Below are 15,554 nucleotides of genomic sequence, written 5' to 3'. Positions count from 1 at the left end.
ATAATATTTTTTATCATTTTTACATCATACAATTGTGGGTCTTAATCCAAACCCGGGTTGAGCCCGGGTCTGGTGTAAAATTTCACAAACTATACCTAGCTCCATGTATTAATCGGACCTTCAGGTCTGGACCCAGGTCTTCTTATTTGTCGCCATACCCGGCCCTATAGGGTTTAGTCTGGGTCAGGTCCGGGTAACCTGACCCATTGACACCCCTACCTTTCACACATTAAGAAGTGGGAGAATGTGTTTGGATAGTCAGGAATTAGACAGAATTGGCTTTGCAATTCTTATTGTCAACGTTAGGCATCAGAGTGAAGGTTTAGAAGTGAAAGCCATCAAACTTTATATGTTGTAAGTCAACTGACTCTTGGAATTACAATTACAACTTGGTGGTAATCACCAAACTGTAACTCTGCTAAGTTGCATCACTAGGTGGTCTTTGTGCCCTACAACTATAATGTTTGTATCATTTCCAAGCATCATCTGCACGTTGTTTTCGTGCTTAATTAATTGTAAATCTTGTATTTTTTTAAGAAATTAATCGTAAATTTTGCAAGACCTAAGTTGGTATCACCAGCATCTTTTAGTTATTGGTTTCATACTGAATTGTAGAGTTTGATATTCCTTATAATTAAGTTGGTATGCACTAGTGCACGTTTGTATTGGGAAGTTGCAGGTTCCAAACCCAATGGTATAATTGTATAACTGGTAGGGGTCTGCCTAACCCCAGCTTGCCTTTCAGAAAAAAAACACATTGTCTCACTTTCCCCAACAAGGAGTAAATCCAGTTTCAACATCACGGCAAAGGATGCACACCCATTGGTCTTGAACACGTGATGTCCCCTCAACTTAGTTTCATAAGTCAACCTTAGCCGATGAGCACAGCCACATGTCTAACTTTCCTACCAGCAAATGCTGAAGAAAAAGAAAAAATCAACTATAATGATTTCTATCCATTCTTCCAAAACCAAAAAAAAATTGAAGGACTCAAATGCAATTAAAAAAAAGCTTTCTGTAAAGCAAACGTGGGGTTTTAGTTTCAAACAAAAAAAAAAACTGTCAAAAAAAAAGTTTCAGACAAAAAACTATAAATTTCTTCTCTATTTTCTTCAAAATTGAATGATTAAACCCATCTATATAGTAGATAAACCATGTTAAAAATCTAACACTCGGTAGCCAATTTGTGCAAACTAAAGATTTGAATCACTATCTAGCATCAGAGTTTTATGCTGCCGGTACGACAATGGTAAGTATGGCAGGCGAACGACCTGGTCTCTGTGCCACGCGGTTTCTTTGGGTTATATATATATATATATATATATATATATATATATATATATATATATATATATAGAGAGAGAGAGAGAAGATCAACATTACCACTCATGGATCAACAAAATGTTGAACCCATGAACCAAACAATATAGAAAACAAAACTAAAATATAGAAAAACAAAAGCTAAAGAAAAAAGAAGCTCCAGCTAGCAACAAACAACAAAGCCAAGCTCAACCAGGATCCGCTGGATTAGAAGAAACCACCGATGAGTAAACGTTGTTCAGACGGAAGGAGAGGTCTCTAAGATGCATACGTAGAATCGCATATACATCAACCAGGATTTTATGGACAAGATTATTAAGGATGATCGAAATTTGTCGGAAAGTAGCATCATTGCGTGTCATCCAAACAAACTAACAAGTAGTAAGCAACCATGTTTTCCATATCAGTCTTCACCACTTGCATCGTCTAATTTCAATAGGGCCCAGGAGCAAATCAAGCGCAAAAGACTCCTCTTTGACAATTACGTCCAGAGATCTCCATGTCCTATTAAATAGGGTCACAAAGATTGGGCAGGACCAGAATAAATGAAAAGTAGTTTCTTCAGCAGCTTGACAAAGCACACACCAACTTGGAAACTGAAAGCCCAACTTCTTTAAATAACTGTGAATCTGAACCCTATCATGCAAAATTAACCAAGCCAAGACCCGAGATCTTGGGGAAGGGCTCTTACCTCATAACACACACTCAAGGAACCAATCTGCCCCCAGGGGAGCAATGATCTATACACTTTGTGGGTGTGGAACACACCATTTGGTGCAATCGCCCATTGTAACCACTAATCATAATTTCCCGCATCCCCAATTTGATCTCTGAAGAACGATAAGACTCTCAACCACATGCTTCGCAAGTGCGAGATCACCAACTCTCGAGTTTCTTGACGAAAAAGAGATAAATCAGGAGCATCATATTTAACATGAAGCAAACGAGCACATGGAGAACCTGGTTGATGGGCCATCCAACATTGCTTGACCACAAGAGCAATACTCATCTGTCTTGGAGCAAAAACACCTAAGTCAGTCATACGCCTAGGTAACACCACCATTCGTCAACCAACCAAATGACGATTATTCTTAAGTTGACACCCAGATTAAAGAAAATCCGCCATTAAACGACAAATCTGCTTCTCCACACCCACAGGCATCGCGAACATTGACATGAAGAATTCAGGGATAGAAGAAAGAACATATCTGATTAAAGTCAGACGACCAACGATGAAGAGATAAGATGTCTGTCACGAAAAAAGCTTGTTTTTCACTTTTTGAATAGTTGGAGCCCAAGCAGCGGAAGAGAGGCGCTTCACTTGTAACGGCAGACCTAAATACATCATCAGCAACTCAGAGATTGCGCAATTAAAAATACGTTGACCCCCTGCAAGCATAGAAGACTCAACATTGAACATAGTAAGAGAGCATTTGCAATCATTTAGGGAAAGCCCAGAAAGAGAAAGAAAAAACTGAAGAATAAGCTTGAATCTAAGCATCTGTTGCACGTTTACTCGCCCAAAAATAATCATATCAACATAATAAATAAGCTTGAATCATCTCTCTCTCTCTCTCTCTCTTCTCTCTCTCTCTCATGACCTTGATCTCCTCTGCATCGTCGTTCCTCGTCGGAGCCACATTGCTCGACCTCTCGACCTCCTCTACAGCGACGCCCCTCGCCGCGCAGGAGCCACCATCATCCCACCTCCTCTGCAGTGACTCCCCTCGCTACATCGGAACCACCATAGTTCGACCTCTTCTGCAGTGATGCCCTTCTCCGCGCGGGAGCCACCATCGCCCACCTCCTCTGCAGTCGAATTCGGAACCCTAACTCCATGGGAATCTGACTGAATCCTCTCGGCCCTCTCTCTCTCTCTCTCTCTCTCTCTCTCTCTCTCTCTCTCTCTCTCGCTCTGAACCCTAATTCTCCTCCCTTCAACTTCAACCCTTCCATCTTCCTTCACCCACGAACGAATCCAGGCATCGTGACCTCCTCTACAACGTTGTCCCTCGCCGGAGCTACCGACGCCTGACCTCGACTTCCTCTGCATCGTCGTTCCTCATTGGAGCCACATCGCCCGACCTCTCGACCTCCTATGCATCGACACCCCTCGCCACACAGAAGCCACCATCGTCCCACCTCCTCTGTAGTGACTCCCTTGGCTACGTCGGAACCAACATCGCCCGACCTCCTCTGCAGTGACGCCCTTCTCCGCAAGGGAGCCACCATCGCCTGACCAACTCTGCAGCAACACCCCTCGCCGCACAGGAGCCACTGTCGCCAGACCTTCTCTGCACGACGCTCCTAATTGTGCCAGAGCCACCATCGCTCGACCTCCTCTGCAGCTACGCACCACCGTTGCCCGACCTTAGGGTCATCAGAGCCAACACCGACTGCAATCGCCCACCACCACTCAGGCAGCAAGTTCTTTGGCATTTTGGGGGTTTCATGACTACTGAAGAGGTTCATCGACAACAGATCCTCAGTCCTTTGGAGATTTGGGGTTGCATCGCCATCTCTCACACGCCGTGCTCCACCCCTAGGTCAGACTGCAACCGTCTACCACTCCTCCGGCAGCCAGGTGTGGTTCCTCTTTCCTTGCTCGTCGTCATCCTTTTTAGAAGCAAAGGCGAATAAATGTTCCTCACCACCATTCAACCGGAAAGCCTCTTGACTCCAGCGATTCTTCTATGTTGAAGAGTCACTTTGCCCGTCAGAGTTCTAAGTGACCTTCGAGGCGTACTTCTTTTTCGCCATGGGTGCAGATTGGAGATCTTCAGGAGCCAAAGATTTTCTTTCATGCCATCAAGATTGGGACTATCTGGGTCCCGGTCCGGCTATCACATGTTCTGCCCAAGTAGTTCACCGAAAAACCTTTTTCGACTACAGTTCTGACTATATCATCTATATCTCTGGTGTACGTTGTCAAACCCAGCACGTCTGTTCGACTTCTCATATCTCACTTTCAACAGTCGTCGAACGTGCTGTTGGGGGCCCCCGAGATATCTGCCGCAACTAATTTTGAGTATTATCCTACTGGTAATAAGTTCATCATCATTCTTCATGCTCATGCCCATCATGGTTTCTCTATCAGTGACTTTGTGCCTTACACGACTAGTTCCCCTTCTCGAGGTGGATTGGCGGCTCGGTTAAACAGTCATGCAAAAGGTAGAAAAAGGTCAATTTCACCCTCGTCTTTCATTATTTTTTCATTGAGGTGTTTTGATTATATGGTGGTTCACATTATGACATTTAATGCTCGTTCCACTGAGGCTCACAGATGCATGATTATTGGCCTATCGATTCTTTTTCCTTTATCGTTGGCCGTCACTGAGGCCACTACTACTGCCTCTGCCGTCACTGATTCTGTGTGTAGTTCTTGAGAGGGGGTGTGGCTCTCCCAAGTGTGACTTTCCCTTCCGCTTCACCCCTTCATCGATAGTGCCCCCCTCTGTCGCCTTTGTGTGTTGAGGTTGAAGAGGCAGCCCAGATGCTTGATATCTCTATCTCCTCATCGCAGCTGCTTCATATAACTGTCGATATGGTATCTACCATTTCGGTAGTCTCTACTATTCTAGGTGGCTCCCTAGGTCCCTTCACTTGATGTTGTCTCTGGTCTAAGAGGTGATTCTCCTTATTCTTCGAGGGCTACTGAGCGTACGGGGGTTGTTCGGCACTGGCACGTTAGCAGAAGCAAGAGGAGCAACACACTCAATGTTACGACTTTCGATGATAGGTCTCCACGAAGGTCAGTGAGAGAGAGAGACTTACCTCGGTTCTCATGAATTCAGCGGTGAGGCAGAAAATAAAGGCAGAGAGGCCACAGAGTACTGAGATCACCATGAGGGTGGTGCCGAGTTTGCTCTCGAGGTCGGTGCTCCGGCAACTTGGCGTGAGGTCTGCATGAGTGACGGTCATGTTTTCCGGCTAGAGGGCCTCTGATCACTCAACGATTCCGACCACCTATCATTGAAACGTACCAGCCATCGTTTTTAATATAGTTGGTAGTTCATCAAATAACGAAGAGAGAGAGAGAGAGAGAATCCGGTTTTCTTGCAACGGCAGCATCATTTGAAGTACAAGAAACGTATGCTTCTCGTGCCTTAGCGTTTCGGATCTTGGACCAAATTTTCAAACTTACCCGCTCCATGGACATCTACGACTTTGGACTTAGGGGTATCAACAGGTGAGGTATAATAACCCGACCCTGACCCATACCATATTCGATACTATTGGAGTTTGGTATGAAAGGAGGCTTGATTAAGAATTCAGGTGGAACATAGAGGGTTCAATTCATATGCGAACCCAGGTAGGGTTTACGAAATTTTCATGCTAGACCTAGGTTGGACCCAGGTTCTGATTAAGATCCGCAAAATTTCAGTGTAAAAAAGCATTAAGAATATTATTTTACTGGATATGGGTTGGGTGGGGTTATGTGTAATTCTTAACGGGCCTGCGTATGGTTTTTTTTTATGGTAGGTGCGTTGGGACCTTAGTCCGAACCAGGTACCAGCACCTCTTAGTTGGCTCTGACCTCCGAGTCCAAATCTACCCAATCTTATGGAGGTCCGACCCGTTGGCACCCTATTTTGGACCCTTGACAAGAAATGAGGATCGGGTTACCAGGGCAATCAGCCCCAATCACTCTTTTGACAAATCCCGTCAGAGATTTTGGAAGCAGATCAGGTCATGCTGAACATGAGCGTTTTTGCTCATGCCAACATCGTGGCCGTCCGATTTGTATTTTGAAAAGCTAAAAAGTCTACAAAACTACGTGGCATTCATCCAAAATGCAAACAGACGGCCATGATGTTAGCATGACCAAAAACGCTCATGTTCAGCATGACCTGATCTGCTTCCAGAGATTTTTGGGCCCCACAGCTGACCAAGCATGAGGGCCTTCTTCCTTGGGATTGGTTGATTTGTTGATCGATGGCGAAGTCTGTTCACCTGATCTAGATTCTCTTGGCACCTGAAGACACTAGGGTGATGTCATCAGAGGGTGTAGACTAGGGATGTTGATGGACCTGGTTTGCTTTGAATATCTGGATCCGGTGAGCCACCTTTAGATCCAATCAGCTAAATGGTTAGATCCATTTGGCATCCAAATTTCAAAGCCCAAGTACATGCAAAACAATGGTACTCAATATCCTTATGCAATGTCATTTATAAATTGGGAGTCTTAACCAGAGTGATCCCCTAGAACCAAGGAGCTTTCTTGAAAGGAAGAATTATTTAGGAAGAGGCCCAACAAAAGTTGGAGGTCAGATCAGGTGCAGCGGCACACTAAAGTGTGCAATATGATTGCACCTGATCTGTCGTCATTGAATCAGGTGATTGAAAGGCTACAATGTGGATATGGATTCAAACATGTAAATTTAACCACGAGCCAATCTATTTACATGAGGTTTTGGAAAGAGATGAAAACCACTTTGCTGATCAAATCAGGCTCAAACCCTGTAGTCAGATATAGAACCTGATCCTTGTATGATCAAAACCAAAATCTTAACCATATGCCCTCGGGAGCCCCTTTTGCAACTTGGGATTGATCAAGAGAAAGAACATAGCAACCTTTTAAGGATGCTCAAAGAGCAAAGCGACTGATCAGGGAATGTAAAATTGAAGTTTCTTCAACAGGACAAAAGTCAATATGACATTACCATCATTGATGCCTTTTTTGCAACTACTTTAGGTCAACCACAATAGGGGACTGAAAGATCGAATCAGAGTTGCATCATCTTAATGGGGATTGAGACTCCCTCTCTCTCAAACTAATTTGGGTCAACTACAAATGGAGACCGATAGATTGAATAAGAGAGTTCAGAATCTTAATGGGTATTCTCTCTCTCTCTCTCTCTCTCTCTCTCTCTCTCTCTCTCTCTCACACACACACACACACACACACACACACACACACGCACACACACACAGCCTCATAACGACTACTAGTTCTACAAGTTCTTTGTGAATTTCATTGCAACTTCTATCAGGAAATTACAATTAAAATCTCAATGTACATATGCCCAAATTAGGCCATCTGAAAACTATACACGTTGGGAAAAAAAATAAAATAGGGTATGAACAAAGACTGGCAATTAGCATTCCAAAAGTTTGAAGACTCTCTCCCATTTTCTGGCAGCCACAACCCTTCTGACAATAACGACCCACATGAGAACAGCCCTCAGCTTCAGCCACCCCAAAGCGGCCCTATGGTTCCTGGACAAACATGGAGCAAAATCCGTTGAGGGACGCCCCCCAGAGTCATCCACTCGAACATGAAAACGGCAATTCTCTTGGCCCCAGTTGCTCACCAAGGGCCAGTCATGTGTATGAAACAGCATGCTTTCAGGCACCATGTTTCCACCCTGTCGGAAGGAAAATGGGGATGAGCACTGAGGTGTATCCGAGTTATCTTCGTGATTGGCATATTCTTCATAACAGCCCTTCTCATACATAAGATTGCATTGTTGAAGTGGATCACAGAATGGCCTAGTTGCAGCAGCTCTTATATGATCTGAACCGGCTGTGCAGGTGATGCTTGGTATCTTATCCAACTGATCTACAAGTTCATATGGAAAAATAGGCTCAGAATATGTACAGTAAATTTGACCCTCTCAAGGATTCAGATGATTTGACTGACCCAGATGTCCAAGAGATATGAAAAAGTGCTTGCTTGAGTCAGAAGAGGATACATGCAATTGGGTTCAAGTTGTCTGATTCAGTGCCAAGTCCCACCTGTTTGTTGCCGAGTTTCGCAAAGATCAAATATGCAACTCAACTTGATAGTCTCACATTAACATAGGGGAATTTCTTTTCTTATTTTCCTTTTCAGGTAGTTTTCCTCATGGAAATCTCAAAAACCACACAATAAAATGATTTTTTTTAAATGGTTCTTTCTAAATGACTTGCTCAAGAAAATATCATGATAGTCTTCAATTCACTGCAACATTCTGGAATTATCCATCAGAATATCGTGATTCCACCCAACTCCAAACTGGCCCATGAGTTTGATTTTGAATATAATTTCAAGCACTCAATGGAAAAGTCACAAAAGAGATTGAGAAATTTGGATCATGTAACTAAGCTTCTGGACTATGAAACCTTATACCTTGATGTGGTACAACCGTTGCCATTTGAAGGTTCTGAAGGCTATGATTGCATTCATTAGTATGAGGAGCACCATCAAGCATAGCAAGCTTCTGTGGTTCGGTTATATTTCTCCAATTTCTGTATACTTCTTTTTTTATATTATCCACAAATGCCTGCCAGTGGGAACCAGTTCAATGCAGTAGAATAATGAGTTCATATTCATGGATGTCTGGAATTGTATAGAAAAAATAACAGATCATATATGGTTCATCTATGGATTCTAACTAGTCAGTGTTGGTCAAACAGTCCAACTGGAGATGGATTTTCTTTACATTATACAGCCAGCTAACATTACCTTAGATTCAATGTGCACCAAGAAAAAGAATACTAACCAACAGGAACTAATTTGAGAAGTGTGCTTTATAGCTTGTTTGCTTGTTTTCTTTTTCTTGTTCTGTTGGAACATTTTTGAAATCAGCCCAAGTAGAATCTCAACAGTGGCACCACTGCAATTTTCGTACATGAAGAGGTTCACTTCTCAAGTTCGGTCGCGGAAGCAATGGCACCTTCCGGACAAGAAAGACAAGAGTGAAGCAGATGCCAGAATGACTCTTTGAACTGAACCAGTTCAGTTCAACTATACCCGCCTTAAAAACCTCATTCAGGACAGATGGAACCAAGTGTTGGATCTATGCCAGTTGGTAGTCGCGCCCCTGTGAGTGGATGAGAAGAAAAAGCGGGGGCCACCCTCTTTTCTTTTCCACACCAATCCTTATTGACTACTAACTCAATATGATGGTGGGTGTATAGCTCAGTTAGTAGAGCATTGGGCTTTTAACCTAATGGTCGCAGGTTCAAGTCGTGCTATACCCAAACCTTTTTCAAATAAATAATCAATTTAAGCAAGGCCGATGTAGAAACAATCAAGAAAGCTGCGTAGGTAAATAGTTAACCTACACACTGCTGTGTCAATTCAGATAATGGCAAATTGATGGGGCAGTGAATACCTTTAGACCAATGTCGAGATCATGTATCGATTGGATCTGTCCATCAAATAAAATCCCCATCACTTCATATATGGAGTTGAACAGAAGCACAACTTGCTGACCAGATCCAACAGCAATGGACAAGGAAACATCACTGTTAACATTACATGTCCTTGAATGCAAGACAGTCGACTCCCACTGCTTGTTTGACATTCCAAAGGCCTAGAATTTTGTGGTCAAGCAATCGTTCATTAGTAAGAACTAAAAGGTCAATCTCGTCAGATTCAAACAGTCATGCAGATATAGTTCAACCCAAAAAGAACACCTTTGAGTAAGTACTTACATTTTGAAGCGCCTCTGGATGCACAACCAAGTGCCTCAGGAACTCTTCAACAGTGTTAATCCCCTTCTCTATCAGCCTTTGGTGGAAGATACCACCTTTCATAATATTCTCCAGACGCCAAACCTCATCATTTAGTGTTGGGGGATAATGCTTTCTATAGGCTGCATTTCACGCTTAAAATTCAATTTCTAAAAAAATAAAAGTCCATAACAAGAAAATATATGGTACGAGAGGAGATATTATGCATCAGATTCAGAAATCATGGAAGGATAGTGGAGCATGGAGTGATTCTATCAAATATGAATATCGCAGTCGATAAGTTACCATAATTAATACCAGTGTTGCTTTCATGCACCTTGCATAAGTTCAAATCAACGTCTAAGTTAGGCTTACTAATATTTGACAACTCACATGGGAGAAACAAGAGGTACACTCATCGTATGGTAGCTCAGAGAAGGTAAATTATTGACCTCTGTGTGAAATTAGTTCTATAAAAAGGCCACATCAGTGTATGCAAGCTGCATAAGAGAAATGCATGCAAACAATCAACTTATTGTGTGCATCTTATCCCCTTCAATTAATGTGATGAGCATTTCACTAATGGATGGAATTCAACACTACTGTCTAGGGACATTTTTAGCATCGCTGTGGATCATATTCAGCAAGTGATAAGAATAGTGCAACACAAAATTCTATTTTCACAAGTTAATTTCCATCAATCGAGAAAGAAAAGCATGGCCAATAATGTCCTTTAAGCAGCAGAAAATAATAATGTAATTGACCTAGAATTTCAACGTAAATATACATCAATAGGGAGTTAAAACAGAAGCAAATTATACACAAAAGAGAATAAGGTGACTAATTTTATAGCTCCATCCCAAATTGTCCATATGGACTGACGTAAAAAAATTTGGTCCATCATTATGGTATATTTAGCTTTCAATGAAGGAAGAATGTTGATGATATCAAATTCATATCACGTCATTCAAAGCCACATTATTAATTGATGCAACTGAGGTTCTGGTCCATGGTTATATAACAGGCCGATCAGATACTGAGTTGCTTGTTTAACAATTACAGAAAACTTTGAATAATAAAATGGCTGCAAGAAAAGGGCTGTACTTACATTCGCCACGGTGATCTTTAACAGGAAAGGCTTCAGTTTTTGCTTCCCTTATTCTTTCCGCAACATGACTGCCCAGCAGGACTCTAGCACCCAGCCTGAATTTACGGCTTGGCATCCAGCAGGAATTGTCTGTAATGTTCAGCTCTCCAACACTGCCAACCCCATGTTTCAGAGAAATCACTGTGTCTCCTATCAACAAGGGTCTTTTTCCTTCCCTTTCACGTACCACACTAGCAGCAAACTCTTCTTCAGTCCAATCTTCTTGGTCATCACTTGCAAAATCACCACGAAGGATGAGGATTTCAACCTTGAGTGAAGACAAAGGACCAGACGTGATAACCATCCCAGATGAATCAAGAACGACTATCTGGATGGCTTTTCCACCCTCTGTTTTGATCCTGCTGCCCGTGAATATTGGAAGAGACAATTTATCATTAAAATGCAACCGGAAACATCTCCTTTCAGATGCCTCAATCTGTCTTTCTGGGAACCTAGAAAAAAGCAAAAAGGCATGGTTAGAATTAGCATTGGCTGAAGATTGCTAAGCTGCATGGATCACATCCTCAGAATGAACATGCTGAATCTTCCCTCTGTGAAATCTTAATATGTTCAGACCTCCATGCGTATAAAGCTACAAAAAAAATGCAACTAATGGACCCCACAAACACAAATGCCTAAGTTTTGGATGACTGCTTACAACTTACCAGTCAAAGCAGCCTTAAGTGGATGCAACTAATAACTAGTTAAAAAAGAAGAATTGATAGGCAGTTCATTGGTTTGGGACCCTCAGTTCATCATCTTTCAGTTCCAAAACATTAGCATTCTGTATCATTCTAGATAGACTATAGACAATAATAATATCTCAAAGGAACTGACACCCATAAACTGGAAGTACCTCAGGCATCATAAGCATAAGTACTTTACATGATTTTGTCCTTTTTCTTTTCCATAAAAAGATTGCAGAGCAATTAGACACTAAAAGCACTTCTCAGAAAGATGGATTAATGTAAAGTTTATACAACAGCTCTCACAATCTCACCTGTAAATCTTATGGTTATAGGGCCGAAACTTACGTTCCACCTCCTCTCGCACCTAGACAAAAACATTTTGAAAAAGCACAACTCAAAAGCTTGAAACGTAGAGAGTCCTATAAGAAACTTCTCATAAAAAATGAATGTGACGAAATGAGAATGGCAAATCAACTAGAGGACAGGCAGTTCCACAAAATTATTTTAACAAGTGACAGGAAAAAGAATAATACAAGAAACATTCAAAATCTACTCTGACGGACTATCTTTCATTTAAGAACAAAGTCTACTGGAAAAAGGACAAACTAAAAAGATTGAAGAATTTGATGTAGCTATTTTGTACTTAGCAGCTTCCGCATGTGGGAAATTCTCTGATTAGAAGGTTAAAACAAATCGTGAAAAGGGCAAGTTATCTAGGGGAATCTTTCCTGACACTTGGAGGGGAGAAATGCTGAAAAAGGACGCCAATGAAAACACACATCAGGGTCAAGGGTCAGAGAGGTGGTAAGTATGGGTCAGAGAGGTGGTAAGTATGTACTTCAATTTAAAGTTCCAGAACAGTTCAAGGCTCTACATATTGAGAATCAACAAATGTGAATATGAAGATGAACTGCCATAAAGCAATGTCAAGCTCCTACCAATCTGATCAACTAAACCACAACTGAACTCACCAATTTCCGTAAAAAATTCTCAAGTATTCTCTGGTCTGTTTCGCTTAGAGCACTGCAAAAGAAAGAGATATAAGGTCTATATCGCAGTATCCAGGAAAAAAAAAATAATCCATATCTACTAGACCTACAGTGGGGTAGGACGGAGCCGCGGCCGTTTTGAATCATGAGCAGGATATATGGACCCATCTTCCTCTTCCTCTATATCAAGAATCCTTTTATCTACCATCTCAGATATCAGAGGATATTAAAAAAATTGACTTTTCCTACCCGATCAAAGACAAATTTACCGCAGAGCAGCTCAGGAGATAAACTCAACCAAGCTAGAGACAAGTCTAAAGCAATTTCAACACTTCCTTACTGCTAGATTGAGGAGCTGTAGGATAAACCACAAATCTATCCCCCACTAGAAGTCCAATGGGGCATCTCAACACAAGCCACAGATAGAGACTCAAAACCCATAGAATGTAGTAGAAACACTCAGGATTTTCCCTCTTCAGTCCAAATTTATTTCGACAAGACACGAATCACCATGGAGATGAAACCAAGATGAACCCCCAGACAAGGAAAAGGCCAACAGACAACGGAAGTTACTTCACCACACCTAAGAAGCCAAAACTTTGCGAAATATCACAGTGCTACAACAAACAAGACATCCATTGCTTGAACTCCCACAATGAGCAAAGCAAGTGTAAACATAAAAAAAACAAATCCTTCTTCAAGTTCGAACCCCAAAGACAACTACACCTGACAGCTAATCCTACAAAACTCAACCTTGAATTATCCGAGCACCAACTAGTTGAACCCGAAAAAAGACCACATTAAACACGAAAGAGACATAAAGTTGAGCAAGAATTCAGCCGTAAATCACAGCCAAACCCCATAACTGACCCTAAACTGCAAAATTCAACTGTACCCACCAACCCCAGGATCAAATGAACCTCAAAACATCCAAACAGAACAGAAACCCCCCCGCTAAGCAGCACCCCCACAGAGGAAACACAAAACCCAATACCCCAATGGTAAAAATTCGAAGTGGGGAACACCTATTTATATTCCAACTGCTACACAGTACTGCAACTACAAACGGACAGAAGCAGTACCGGAAGGAGATCCAGATAATAATAGCAAACAGAAGGTTCCTCGAAGTTTCCACCACGTTGAGGGTCATGGGGAAAACGAGTAACCTCAAAAAGAAGAAGAAGAAGGCGATGAAAACCCTATAAGAATAATTTTTAACGCCGGAATCGAATCCCCTTTTATTCTTCCTCTCTTTTTTTTCTTTATATATTTCGCCACAAATGGAGTTCAAAAACACACGGAATTGAGTGATGAGATCGTGTCGATGCGAATTTCTAAGAAGATCCATCGAGGACTAAAATATAGGAATTCGAATTTAAGGATACGAAGACTTTTTTTAATAACTATAGAGCAAAAAGAAATTTAAAAAAAAAGAGGGTGAGGGGAAAGAGAGGGAATTTTACCTTTTAGAGAAGAAATTTGCGCGAAGGATCGTCGAAGGAAGACTCTGAGAAATTTCCTTACTGCTCCCTTTTTATTTCCTTCTTTTTTTTTATATCCATATCTTTTTTTTTTTTTTCTGATTTGGGGTTTGAGAGGAGGGGGAGTGAAAACGATGTTGCCAGTAAAAAGTCAGCGAGGGGCTCCCGCGAAGAACGCCGAGAGCTTTCAACGTTCAAAAACTAGACTGGATCTGGGTTGGACCTTGTGTGGATGAATAGTTGGGTCTGGATCCAGACGGAAGCTTGTGCTGCATACGGTACGGTACCCACGATATAAACGGGTCGGACTCCAGTCGGATCTAGGCATTACCGAGTCTGACTTAATCGCGTCTAGCGTAATCCGATCCAGGTTCATATTCAGAGATGGATGGGGATCAGCCAAAGATTGAATCCTGATTCAGCTTACTTTTTTTTTAGAATAATCTGGATTCAACTTACTTAAAATCCAACATTTACATGTGTTTGGATTTAGATTTTAGTCGGAGTTGGATTTTCTTGCATTCTAACTTGGATTGGGACAAAAAACTTGATACTGAATCTGGATCTGATTATTAATTGGATCCCATTTTGGCTACTGAATCCGACTAAACGGATTAAGATTTGGTGGGATGTTCCACCTGAATCTTAACCATCTACATCCCCATGCAGACGACATTGTATTCTGGTCCAAATCCAAATATTTCCAAACCAATATCCGATCCATGCCCAAAACCAATATAAAAGTTGTAGCACAACCGGGTCTAGTCGAATCCTTTGACAGACTTGTTGGGAGTTTTTTTTTTTTTTGTAGTTGTAGATCCAATATTAATTCGGGTTGGATATCCCACGCTTCAGGGTGCACCCAAAACACTCCCCAAACCCCAATAATATTTAATGAGATGGGCATGAGGACCTCAATGTGCAGTCGATTATGGGACTTTTTCTTCGGATTATAAAAAAAAAAAACTGGTGTTTGGTTTCACCTAGCTCGTATAACTCATTAAATAATAATAGGCATATTTCGAACAAATTTGCAACATATATTATAGTCTAAAATAAGTAGTTAAAGTATTTAGCTTGCAAGCATCATATTTAGTCTTGTTTACCTATTATCAATCATTCAATCATATACAACAACAGGGGCTCTGCCTTCGGTCAGGTCTTCTTAGCTATAGACGCCACTGGTAGGAGAAGCTAGTGCACGTCACCTTGTGTTGGGACGTTGTAGGTTCAAAACCCAATGATATAGTTGTATAACTTGGTAGAGGTCTGCCTAACCCCAGCGTGCGCCTTTCAAAAATAAAAAAAATCATTCAATCATATACATGTTGAACAGACCTTCAAACTGGACAATGAGTCGATTCAAACATTAAGTGGTTCCAATGTCATTGCAGAACAGGGGGTACCCTGTCTTGTTAGGGTTCCTTGGATTCCATGTGATAAAGGGCCATTCTCTAGCTTCACTCCATTTTCTAGTAGTCAATCAACT

General features: G+C 41.6%; 1 protein-coding gene and 1 non-coding gene across 2 annotated transcripts; one reads left to right on the top strand and one right to left on the bottom strand.

Annotated features, from left to right (window-relative positions):
* Positions 1 to 7,281: 7,281 nt before the first annotated feature.
* On the bottom strand, positions 7,282 to 13,517 carry LOC149833622 (calmodulin-binding protein 60 D-like). The gene is made up of 8 exons (XM_090009775.1): positions 12,695 to 13,517; positions 12,567 to 12,618; positions 11,907 to 11,959; positions 10,868 to 11,358; positions 9,742 to 9,902; positions 9,420 to 9,620; positions 8,432 to 8,585; positions 7,282 to 7,882 (listed from the first exon to the last, which is right to left on the bottom strand). Exons 1-8 carry the CDS (start codon positions 12,790 to 12,792, stop codon positions 7,419 to 7,421), a joined length of 1,674 nt encoding a protein of 557 aa, XP_089865901.1. The 5' UTR covers positions 12,793 to 13,517; the 3' UTR covers positions 7,282 to 7,418.
* Positions 9,213 to 9,285, top strand: TRNAK-UUU (transfer RNA lysine (anticodon UUU)). Its single transcript has one exon. It is a non-coding gene; the product is annotated as a tRNA-Lys (tRNA).
* Positions 13,518 to 15,554: the final 2,037 nt, after the last annotated feature.

The sequence above is a fragment of the Nuphar pumila genome, chromosome 6 (genome assembly GCF_984573655.1).
Source record: "Nuphar pumila chromosome 6, dmNupPumi1.hap1.1, whole genome shotgun sequence".
Lineage (NCBI taxonomy): Eukaryota > Viridiplantae > Streptophyta > Magnoliopsida > Nymphaeales > Nymphaeaceae > Nuphar > Nuphar pumila.
The sequence above is the reverse complement of the archived record's forward strand: the minus strand, read 5'-3'. Positions and strand labels throughout refer to the sequence as shown.